The sequence below is a fragment of the Oculina patagonica genome, chromosome 13 (assembly GCF_052425735.1).
Source record: "Oculina patagonica isolate OP01 chromosome 13, crgOcupat, whole genome shotgun sequence".
Taxonomy (NCBI): domain Eukaryota; kingdom Metazoa; phylum Cnidaria; class Anthozoa; order Scleractinia; family Oculinidae; genus Oculina; species Oculina patagonica.
In genome coordinates, this window is record NC_135770.1 from 11,479,860 (window position 1) to 11,491,902 (window position 12,043).

At 38.9% G+C, this 12,043-nt stretch overlaps 2 protein-coding genes across 2 annotated transcripts in view; both read right to left on the reverse strand.

Annotated features, from left to right (window-relative positions):
- Window positions 1–1,707: 1,707 nt before the first annotated feature.
- LOC144634417 (ubiquitin-ribosomal protein eS31 fusion protein) lies at window positions 1,708–5,718 on the reverse strand. The gene is made up of 5 exons (XM_078493369.1): window positions 5,660–5,718; window positions 5,488–5,554; window positions 3,313–3,367; window positions 2,609–2,796; window positions 1,708–1,919 (listed from the first exon to the last, which is right to left on the reverse strand). The coding sequence occupies exons 2-5, from the start codon at window positions 5,533–5,535 to the stop codon at window positions 1,737–1,739; spliced, it is 474 nt and encodes a 157-aa protein (XP_078349495.1). The 5' UTR covers window positions 5,536–5,554; window positions 5,660–5,718; the 3' UTR covers window positions 1,708–1,736.
- A 2,047-nt stretch (window positions 5,719–7,765) lies between these two features.
- LOC144635444 (xanthine dehydrogenase/oxidase-like) overlaps window positions 7,766–12,043 on the reverse strand; it is a 31,464-nt gene continuing 27,186 nt past the window's right edge. The window contains exons 34-40 of the mRNA XM_078494553.1: window positions 11,616–11,743; window positions 10,955–11,069; window positions 10,652–10,717; window positions 10,249–10,437; window positions 9,479–9,552; window positions 8,713–8,806; window positions 7,766–8,135 (exon numbers count right to left, since the gene is read on the reverse strand). Of these exons, the coding sequence (XP_078350679.1) occupies window positions 8,085–8,135; window positions 8,713–8,806; window positions 9,479–9,552; window positions 10,249–10,437; window positions 10,652–10,717; window positions 10,955–11,069; window positions 11,616–11,743 (717 nt within the window). The 3' untranslated portion in view covers window positions 7,766–8,084. The remainder of the gene's footprint in view (window positions 8,136–8,712; window positions 8,807–9,478; window positions 9,553–10,248; window positions 10,438–10,651; window positions 10,718–10,954; window positions 11,070–11,615; window positions 11,744–12,043) is intronic.

The window sequence follows — 12,043 nt, forward strand, 5'->3', positions numbered from 1 at the left end:
TCCAGCTTAACATGTCGCACCCTCCGACAATCAACTCAAAACTCTTCTCGTCTGAAGTTCTTCTCGGAAAGTCTCTATCACGTGGCCTAAGCGAAAGTCTAAAAATAAACATCCTCGTGGGAAAATACGTCACATGGACAATGTCACGAACAATGTCACGCTCAGTTTCGGAAGTAACACAATTTTTTGTAACAAACTGACATTTTCGTTACTCAGAACTAAAATGCTTGGAGGATACACTAGTTTGATCGTGAGTCGTTTCACCAGACCTTCGTTTTCGTCATTGTTTACAGGATTACGATTCTGCTCAGTTGTGGCGGACTTGACGTTCGTGGTGAAAAATGTCGACAATTTTTTCTAAGAGCTGTCCAATTTTAGCACTTTTTTGGTAGGCATGTTGACTTTAAACAAATGAGGCTAATAAGAGATGTAAATAAATTCAAAGCAGCCTATTAGAATGACGAAATGGATGACAACACGAAAACACGGCCGGAAAGCACATGGAACTCTGAGCAAGAGCCTCGCTTGCAAGCGAAGTCCGGGTTGAGGATCTGGGGACAAAAATAAAGCGACCGCGAAGCAAAGAGCGAAGGCACCGTGTTTTTCGCTTGTTTATCCGTCATTAAACTGAAAATTTACACATTAAAAACCTTTTCATAAAGTAGTGTATATTTTACTAGCTGTTTTGCGGCTTGGGCGCATCACAGGCCCGGTAAGTACTTTTTTAATGCGCCATTTTATAGCTTTATGCGCCATATGCGCATGGCGCACGTCCTTCCTAATCCCTGCAGGTGTAAATTTATAAACTTAGCCACAATCCAAATTTTACAAATTTTGCCGTATTGCTGACTTACGTTAATTTCGGCATTCGCTTTTTTCACGATCCCATAATACACCTCATTATTTTTTTGCATAAGCATTGTTTTCAATTTCTCTTGGGATTGTACGTCATTGTAAATCCCAAGAGAAATTGAAAGCAGAGCTTATGAAAAAATTTGGGGGTAAACAAGGTGTATTGTGCGTTAATACCTTAGTCACTCTTTTCGGGATAAATAGGTAATATTTTTATCTGTCAAGGTTTTGTTTAGGGCTGCACATGAGGAAACAAGGCGCCATCGTAATCAGGCATGGAAATTTGTAATCTTTTTTATGGGTAAAACAAAGATTAAACCATGCCTACATTGGTCGCCTTTGTGTTTTATTTCAAATTTTCCCTTTCATATGACCCCGGATACAAGCCCACATTTACAATAATCCTTTTCCTCCAAATGGAAAAAATTTAATTGCCATATTTCTGGCTGAAATCCTCAATTGATTTTGATCCACAGAAAAGCTATGGTGGAGTACTTTCCTTTCTGCTACATAAGTTTTTTTTTTCCATCGGAAATCTGGAAAACTTGCAATATGTTTGGAACGAAAAATATCAAGAGAACATTCATTACTCCCCTCCCTCCCCATTTATCCATGCTATGCATTTTCTAAAACAGGGGGCAACAAATACATAACATTTATATTAGAGTTTTAGCAATTTGTAAGGTAACAGGCAAAATGCTGGGAGCAGGGAAATGGGGAAGAAATCCTTTTGGTTGAATAATGCTCAATGAAAAAGAAACCACGTACTGCCAGCATTGACGAACCCTCAAACTCCTCCAATTCCTAGGATTGAACTTTACTTACTGTGCAACAAGACAAAACAAGCAAGCTATGGAAATTTAAGAGTTTATTTTATTTGCCATCTATTTGCCTTCCTGTGCCTTGCTAAACACATAAGTTAAACAGCATTTGCCACAGTACTGACGGTCAAAGTGACTGGCCATAAATACTCCAGCCCCACATGACTCTGACGGACACTCACGCCGCAGACGAGTGATCTTTCCATTCTCGTCTACCTTGTAGTACTTCAGCACTGCCAGCTTGACCTAGTATGGGAGAAGTAAGGCAGGGTTAAATTTCACAAACAACAAGCAAGAAGACGAATGAGCTGAACAACTGTTGATAACCAGCAAATGGTCAACGAGGGGCAGCCAAGTTGACTATTGCTCATAGAGAATGAGGGTGAGTAGTCTAATTGTTTTAGTAGAAACTCAAAAAGGATTGCAGTCCAAAACCATCAATTTTATGTACTTTTAAGACAAAAATCAAGAAAAATGCCCCTTAAAGAGCAATGCCGACATGATCATGTTCATCAGCGAACAGAAAACAATGGGAGAACCAATCAGATTCACGGATTTCGAAAAGAACACAGCTGAGTTTCTATTAAAATGATTTAGTTAGAGACAATTACACTGTTATTATTTCTCTTGCTTCTTCTGCTTTCTTATGACCAACAGGCTTTCTTTACCTCACAGTTCTCAACTGAGAAAGGCCTGATCATTTCAAAACAATAATTTTCCTTATAATGGGCCATAATTATTATTACTTTTTTTAATTTCCTTGAGCAAATGTTTGGTCATATATATACATGTGTAAGATGATTTGTTGAATTTCTGTTCCAGAGATAAAGGTGAAAAACTAAGCCTATAAAAGCAGACAGTAACCTTCTGCACGTCACCATTCATTGTTTGCAATTTGCTGTTTTTGCAAGGAGAAATAAAGACACTACTCATACCTTCTTCTTCTTGTGCTTGATCTTCTTGGGGGTTGTGTAGTTCTTCTTCTTTCTTTTCTTTGCTCCTCCTCTCAGACGAAGCACAAGATGCAGAGTGGACTCCTTCTGGATGTTATAATCACTAAGAGTGCGTCCATCTTCAAGCTGCTTTCCAGCGAAAATTAATCTTTGCTGGTCAGGTGGGATACCTGGAGTACAAAATGACACCATTTACCACAACAGATCAAATGGCAATGTTGGTTTTTACGCAGTTACATGTATATTCAATAATTTATATTTAACATGTACAATGTATAGTCAATGCACAAGGTGATGAAAATCAGCATGTAATGTACAAAATAATTGAACTACTGTACTCCAAGACAGTCAACTTACAAAGCTTGTGAAACTTAATTCATTTCTGTTTTACTACATGCATATGTACATGTACGATGTATAGTATGAGCCCTGTCAAGCAGGCTTTGCCATTTTTATTAGGCCAGTCCTATTAGATCTTCAGATCCATCAGGCAAAATCAAGTTCATGATCAATTTGTTTATCAATAGCCTAGTTTCTAATGACATCCCTGATTATATAATTTTATTACCAAGTCACTAGCTTGAAAGTTTTTTACTCAGAACAGATGTATGTCACAACAAAACTGGGTTTGCTCCACACAAATGAAACTGACCAAAAGTACAAAACAGCACTTGCTATTTAATTACCTTCTTTGTCTTGGATCTTTGTTTTGACATTCTCAATAGAGTCACTGGGTTCAACCTGAAAGGAAAGCAAAAACATGTAACTAAGTCAAAGTAAACTAAAACAAATAAAAAATCTTTATCAACCACTCCCCAAATGGGGCTTTTCAGGGCCAATGTAAACAAACACTGAAACAAATATTGTAAATATATAAACAAGGTTAAAATCCCAACTGGCAGAAGGCAGACCAGTTGGCTATCTAGAAGTATAGCCGAAGTGTCCTACTAAAACGCAAGCTTCACTTCGGATTGCAAATCTGGTACTCTAACTACTCGGCCACGCTGCCTCAAACTACATGTAAGTTTGAAGTATAAAACAAATACATTATATAAATTTCATGAATCGGCCAATTAATTTTTAATAAAAATGTCACTGCCTCATAGGAAACCAAACATGGTAAACTCTTTCCATACTCGCATGGCCAAACTACAGAAAGGAGTGTCATGGACAAAGAGAAAGTGGCTTAAAACAAACTGTAGAACTTATTTTAACCCTAGATATGCCGTGGGCTGATTTAATCGGCCCATCGATAAACACCTAGATTTGCCCCAGCCAATATAATCAGCCCATTATTGTAATGAGCAATTTGGTCACTAAGTCACAAGAAACACATTAGGCCAATAGAAATTGCTGTACTATCGATCGTTACTTAACTTCGACAACCCTTCATAATTAAAATCGTGAAGCTGACAGTCACCCAATTTTTTAGCGTCTGCATTTGCAAAGAAGATAAAATGGCGGCCATTTTGTTATGTTTTTTCTTCTCAAAAAATGTTACGCGTCCTCAGAACAAAACAAGACAGGGAAATTGTCTTCAGGACCTCAACTCTTTTGTATTCAAGTTAGTTTTTAATTCTTAGGTAGTTTTCGTTTTATTGTATATAGTCTTATTAAGTATTTTTAATCTTAGTTAGGACCTTTCTGAAAACCACTGTATAGTGAATGAAGGCTTCCTAATAAAAGATTACTATTATTATTATTATTAACATTGATCAATAACTGATGAATTTCCTTCGACATGTTGGTTCAGGACAGAATCTACTTTCAATCATACTGCGTTGTGGAACGACTTCGCTTGCCACTGGATCGTAAGTGTGGAAAAAATGTTAGATTTACCACTATATATTTTGGTTCCCATCGCTTTTTTTGGATTATGGAAAGAGTTTAACCCTTGCTTTTTAAGAGTATGTCACTTTGGATGGCTTGGACCAAAATATGAAGGTAGAATTAAACATTTATTTCAACACATGTTTATAGTGTGGTATAAATGTGATAACGTGATTTGCTCTGGCATTTGCAGACCACCCCCTTCAAAAAGCGGGCACGTTTAGTTAATAAATATGTTCCGAGTCCAGACGGTGGTGATTTCATTGAAATAAACATAATTAACCCCACTGGAATATACAATGCTTACAATATACTTGCTTGTACTATGCTAGAGCTGTGAAACAATTGACAACAGAGAACTGAGATTTCATCATGTCGACTTCCTGGCATCTACAGCTGGATGTCCAGTTAGCGTCTTGTTATAAATTAGTTACAGTTGTTTACATCCACTGGCACCCCACTTGGCCTAAGAGTGTTTTATGTGCTGCCAGCAAATGTTTAATGATTTGTTGTCATTCTTTCAAAAGTTTCCTTAAATAATTATTAATGCTAGGTGAAGAATCAGTGCAGATTTGATGGCAAATAAAACAAATTGTTGCACCAAGAGGATACAAGTGGTGCCACTGCTAGATGCAAAGAACTGACTGTATTTTGGGGTTGAAAGTTCCAAATTTGTTTATTTTAGTTCACAGTTTAATAAATTTAAGTGTTCATACACAAGAAAGCCTTTATCGATTTTTCTGCGAGGGTCACCCTTCGTCTTGTAAACACAAGGCCGTGAGACGATCACTTTACAATCTTACAAATGACGAGTACCTTTTACATCGAATCTAAATTAAATTTAAGCTTTATTTAGCTTTTATAATAAGCTTATTCGAAATCAGATGAACAAAATTACAACTTATAAATTTTAACTGGCTCAGGGCAGCCGGGAAATTGTAAAGGAACTGTTAAAACGAATAACAAAATAGCTGTTTTGATTGCATATCTCCGGCCAGACTTGCACGTGTCACAAACTTTCACTCACTCACCTCAAGGGTTATAGTTTTCCCCGTCAGAGTTTTCACGAAGATCTGCATGGCTCCGCTTGAAAATTTCCTGTTGGTTAGAAAAGTTATTAAAGATTCGCCATGTCAAGTTTTAATGGTTAAATTCTGCGATTAAAGTGTAATAAAAGCTCAAAACTATCGATAAAATTCGAACCTTTTACAAGATGGCGGAGGACCACGAGAAAGAGGACGATTAGGGGTGGTCTATCCTTTTGAATCAGGGGTTCCATCCGCTGACCAACATGTACGTCGTGATTTTTATTCCCAGGTCAATCCCAGGTCTTTTCGGTCATTCGAGTAAACGCACCAAGTTTTTTTTGTATGGAATTTCAGCATTTTTTAAAAGTAATATTTAAGCCGGTCTCTGAATAACATTTTTCCCGATATTTTTTTTGGCGGATCTTGGCGGACTTTTCTTTACGGTGCAGAGACGGAGGGGAGGGGGGATCGGAGGATTTGAAGCCATTGATTTCATTCTTGGGTAGTATTTCATGTTTCATGCCGAAATTTATATAATAGCCATTCGATTCTTCAAATTTAAAAAGATCAGCAGTTTCAGATGCATCAGGGCAGACGAAATATTTTATATTATTATTACATATTTAAAAAATTCGCAGTCATCACTGCCCCTGAACCTCCTAGATGGCCTCGTGTGTTCCGGCAGGAGCCACAATTAGGTCTCGCGCGCGTGACTCTAGCCTGCGTAGGCGCGCTTTTCGCCAGTTCGTACTTTTCTCTTTAAATTAGGTGAAAATACGTCGCCAAATACAGACTTTTTAGATTCTGATGTCAAATAATTTCTGTCCGATATTAATTCCGCAATATTTATGAATCAAACGCAAGCCTTCTTGATCGTAATTCGCTGTCATGATCCTTTGGGCTCTACTGAAAATACCAAAGGACCTGAGTACGAGGCATCATGTTGAACCGTTTGTCCTGGGCTGTAGTAACAGACCCATGTCTACAGACAGTGATTGGACAGAAAATTCCGCTTTGAATGAACGATAGATTGTACTCTTTTGAGCTCTTGAAATTCCATGACTTTCCATGACCTTTTCCATGACTTTTCAGAGTTTTTCATGACCAAAATTTGACCACTTTTCTTAGACATTTTCAAAAAATTATCTTGATTCCGGGTATGTTTTTATCCTTTTCTTCACATAAAATAACCTGCCTAATTATTTTGTACAATCAATACCATTTTCCATGACTTTCCATGACCCACACTTAAATTCCTTGACTTTCCAGGCCTGAATAATTAAATTCTAAAATTTCATGACTTTCCAGGCCTGGAAAATGAAATTCTAAAATTTCATGACTTTCCAGGTTTTCCATGACCCATACGAACCCTACTAATAATTATTAGTATATCCAGCCAAATACAGTACAGTAAAGCCACAATATAACGAAGTACTAAGGGACTAGGAAAATGTGTTTATTAAAACCGGGGTTCGTTACATCGGGGTTCCACTATATCTGACAAAAACGGTTAAAGATCGTACGGGCATCAACTGGAATACAAAGCTTTTTTCAGTTGTTCACTGATGATCTATGATCTTGTCTGTTATAAGTGGTGTGCACGTCTTTTCTTCGCTTGTTCAGTGGTGTGGACAGGGATGCGCCACGCACTTAGTTCTTTCCCTTCAAGCGAAGGTGGGGATCCATTTGAGTAGATACTCGGACGGTTGCTTTGGAAATTTGGAAACCGACTAAGGCCCTTTCATTACAGTCAACTCTCGCCTTGCGGACACCCCGCTATTGCGGACACTCGCTATTACGGACAAAATCAAGATCCCCAGCAAGAGAGGTTTGACTGGAAATGACTCCCGCTATAAGGACTCTCGCTATAAAGGACAATAATCGACGCCCCGAGCGTGTCCGCTATAACGAGAGTTGACTGTATGTCTCAATGACGGAGAGGAAATGAAGGAGGCAAAGAGGACGCAAAATAACAGACACGAAGAGGAGACAGATGGGAGTGGAGGAAAGGCAAATTCAGAGCAAAACACCTCACGCGACCCCACCCTTTGTATCGAAGCGAGGCTGAACAGTGCCAGAGATTAGTTGTCGCTCCAATTTGACATGACCCTATTCTCCCAGAGCAGAGTTAGATGACAAATTTGACATTATGTGGAAATGAAGTTTCCAGTTTAGCTAAAAAAGTCCTGATATACGTACTCGAATTCTGTACTAAACACTTTTAGTCGCAAACTTTAAAGTAATTGTCGTACGTCGCGTCACCTGACAGCTTGATTTTTTTATTCATTTATTTATTCAATACTTATTATTTATACATTGTTGATCGATTCATTTATTACAATTCCTTGCCAAGCATCAAATTAAATAAAAATACAGAGTTTTCATAAATACACCCCAATAACTCGAACCAAAAGTCGTTTCTCCTGGATTTAATTCACTAAATTGAACATTGCATATTTAACTACTATTTACTATTGGGGTATAGAGCTGGCTAAGCCCTGGTATTTCATTAAGTCCGTATAAATGTCGATCAAATAATCCACCTTCATGTTAACATATTCTTCTCTGGCAAAAACAGACGCTGGATATTGTCTTTTTCTTTAAGGGTACACGTTAAAATCTTTCACGCTAGGATCAGCAGCGGATGTAAACTGCAAAATAAAGAAATCAAAATATGATAAGATATTAATCAAAGTGGCTATAATCCACCAAACTCGGAAAATTAATTATGAAACAAGAATCAAAAAAACCAACCGGCAATTAAAGATTTTCCAAAACAAGTTATGCTGAACTTTCCACACTTCTGTGTACTTCATTCAGTTTGATACATCCGATAATATAACTAACAGAGGCTTTAAGACACTTGCACGCATTGCGTGCCTATGCTAACTGAAATCGAGCGAAATTCACTTTGCTCACTACAACTCGGAGTTTTTCCGAGTTAAAAATGGAGGTAGCGTTAATCACCTGTTACAAGGTTCGATTTATGAAAAGTCTTTTATGTACTAAAACATTTTGTTTGATTTCTTATCTTTGAATACGAGTACTAAATGCAATAGTTTCATTACTTAGGTTGATGAAGCTTAAAAAAAAAAAAAAAACGTTTCTGTGCCTTAATTAAGAAAACTTGCCGGAGTGCTTTTGAAATGAGTAAGTTACTGAATTAGTCTCTGAGTATTAGCTCAAGGAAAAGTGACTGAATGTCCCGGGTGAACTGCTGTTACTCACCTGTTTAGTAAACTGGTCAACACAAGCCATTCTAATGCGCTCACTGGTAGCCGGACTGTCCAGTCTGAAGTTACCCACAATACCTGATTCACGCCTGCAATAATTAAAAAAATATTGTAAAAAAACACTTGCGCTGCCCGTTTAGCGCAGAACAGACGGTACAACTTAAACTTCGCGCGCAACAGCTGAACTGTACCCTTCACTACCCTTAAAATTGCTGCACGCATTGTTGCAAAACAAAATTAGAATTGCTTTCTACATTTTTTAACATAGCGCGCAATTTTGTTCATTTTCAACGTGTGTCCACTATCTGCAACACTGTGCGCAATGGCGTGGCACAACTTTCGGCCATTTGCTGCCTTCCAGCTATCCAATCTCAAACCAAGAAACGACAGTCTGTTTGCTTTTCGACTGTTTTTTCCTGAAAGCATAAGTACTAAATAGATGCGGTTTATTTCTCTTGGCTAATTGATGCAGCTACAGTCACCACTTTGGTTACGTAATGGTGATCATCCAAACTTGTTGACGGCTGAGCAACGTTGTGCATGCGAAATGTTCCAGCGTGTGGCCTGTCGACTGAAACCATTGCGCGCGATGTGGTAGCTTGTATCAACGCTCTTTTTTCTCAGTCTAACTGGGAAAGGAAAGTAAGATGTTAGTAGCTTGTGTATTACCTGACAAGCTTTTATAAGATGTTAGGCGTTGGGCGAGTCATACATTACTTAGAGAGAGAGTCATTAATTTGGTTTGAGCAACTCAGACTCACCTGGCACTCGTAATAGCATCTTTAATGGCGAAGAAAACGGAAGCAGCAAGGAACAGAGAAGGCTCTCCAACACCCTGAATGCAACAAGAGACCACAATGTACATTTAGAAAAAAAGAGAACTACTTTGGATTACTTTGTAACGCGTCCTAAATCTCCACGTCCCTTTGCAGCTATTACAAACATGCGAACGAATTAAGCAGTTTCGCTGCACAAAACGCCTGTACTGACGAAGTATGCTAACATAGTCGAATGTCGATGAACCAAACTTCGATGTTTCGAACTTATAGGTTATTATTTTTGATTACAGTAATATTTTATTGGTTAGTGTGCCGGACTCCGGATCGAGCGGTCCAGGTTCAAGGTCTAGCTAGGGTCATTATGTTGTGTTCTTGGGCAAGACGCTTAACTCTCACAGTGCCTCTCTCCACACAGTAAATGGGTACCGGTGACATAATGCTGGGACTGCCTCGTACCCAGGCGCTACGCTTTATTTTCACGTCTTCCCTTGACCCTTTGCGCGCTTCGCCAAAAGCTCTCGCGGCGCCTGGGTACGAGGCAGATGCTGGGAGGAGAGGGAAGGGGGGTACCTTGCAAAGGACCAGCATCCCATTCAAGGGGAAGTACAAATATTCTTAACCGCTTAATGCTATAGAAACAGTGATAAGCTCCGCTCGGTCGGTCGGTCGGTCGTCCAAGCCAGCGATCGATCATACTCTCATAACGTTCTAATGACTTGTAAATAAAACGATAAGAACGTGTTCTCCCAAACCTTAGAAGAGTAAATGGCTTTGTCGTTCGGTGCACTTCGCAGAAGATGAACATTGAATTCAACTGGTATGTCTGCAAATCCGGGAATCTTGTAAGCCCCAGGTCCCGTCGTCCATAGGGTACCGTTCTGAGAGCATCGGACTTCTTCAATAGTGTACAGACCCAGTCCTTGTACAAACGCGCCTTCAATCTGATAATAGAGCGAGAAAATGAACACACGAAACGACAGAGAAATAACATTTTGTAACAGTTTGTATAGCCCACATTCTTATTCTGTACTTTTGTCAATGTGCGCTGGCTAAAAAACAACAGCCAAAACCGTGACTTTAAAAGAATGTGGTTTTTAAACTTATGTATCCCTGTTAAAGCAGTGGATGAAGCATGCTGGGATATGTCGTGCTGACCTGTCCAATGTCGAGCGCTGGGTTGAGGCTGGTACCGGCATCCATCACAATGTCAGTGCGAAGAACCTATTAAGAGAAAGAAATTCACAGAATGAGTTGTAACCCTAACAAACTATATTGTGAACAGGATAACATGAAAATGTGATTCACACAAAGACCTATTGTGCAATCTTGCAGATTAAGTGTAAAATATTACGTGAAACCCGGTGCAAGAAATAGTGTTAAGGTATTGTCTCTACGAGTGGTTGAAACCTCAAGGTTTCTTCTTTGATGAATCTTCTAACACAAGGAACAAGCTCTTACTTGATGATCGCCTGTGAGGCAATCGATTTCCACTTCAGAGCAGGCAGCACCATAACTGAAATAATTGTACAGCCGTCCTGAATTGGTCTTCCAGTTATAGTCTAGATCAGGGACCCTGTAACCAAACCAAAAGAGGTATTATTTATTTCCCTCATTTTAAACAAATCCCAACACAGGCTTAAAAAAATTAAACAAGAAAACGAGTAATCGGAAGGTAACAAAGCTCATTCATTTATAATCGTCACGAATTACATGACTTTCCTCGAGCAGTTTAACGTCGTCGATCATTATGGTGCTCACAAATAGTCAACTGAAAATGCTTTCCGGGACATATATTTTCTTAGTTTTTCGCTGAAACACGAGATTAAACCTCCTACATAAACATAGTCGCACTCGTATTTTGATCTAAAGTTTCTAATATTGTCGACTAGAAAAATGTAATAAAGAAGACGACAAAAGTCTTATTTAATTTTGTTCAGGATTTGAAGAATGACAATTTCCGTGTATGCCTTAACACAGCATCAAGTACAACATGTTCCAGGTCTGCATTATGAAAAACGTTCCTGCATTCCAACTTAGTATTCCGCATTTAGGGCAAAGAAAGAGAAAAGGTGGCGTCAATTACTCCTATTGAGAACTTATCTTTATCGATTATACTTACTTGTAGAATCCATTTGCAGAAAGGTTAACGCGGTCGAAATAGGCCGAGCGTACCCAGTCCTCCCACTTTCCTTTCGGATTCTCCATTTGATATGGTTTTAGTCGCTCCAGTATTTGCTCGCAAGCGATCTAAAAAAATCGCAAAATAAGGAAGTAATTATTAATTATTAATTATTAATTGTGCACCTTTGTTGTCCCCTAAATTGTGTACAGTCAACTCTCTCTTAACGGACACTTCTATAAGACGGACATCTCCATAAGACGGACACCTCCATAAGACGGACACCTCCATAAGACGGACACCTCTATAATACGGACACCTCCATAAGACGGACACCTGGTGTTGGTCCCGTCCCTGCCGTTTTCCAGTCATTTTATTGTAATATACTCCCTATAAGACGGACACCTCTCTAAGACCTGACGGACACT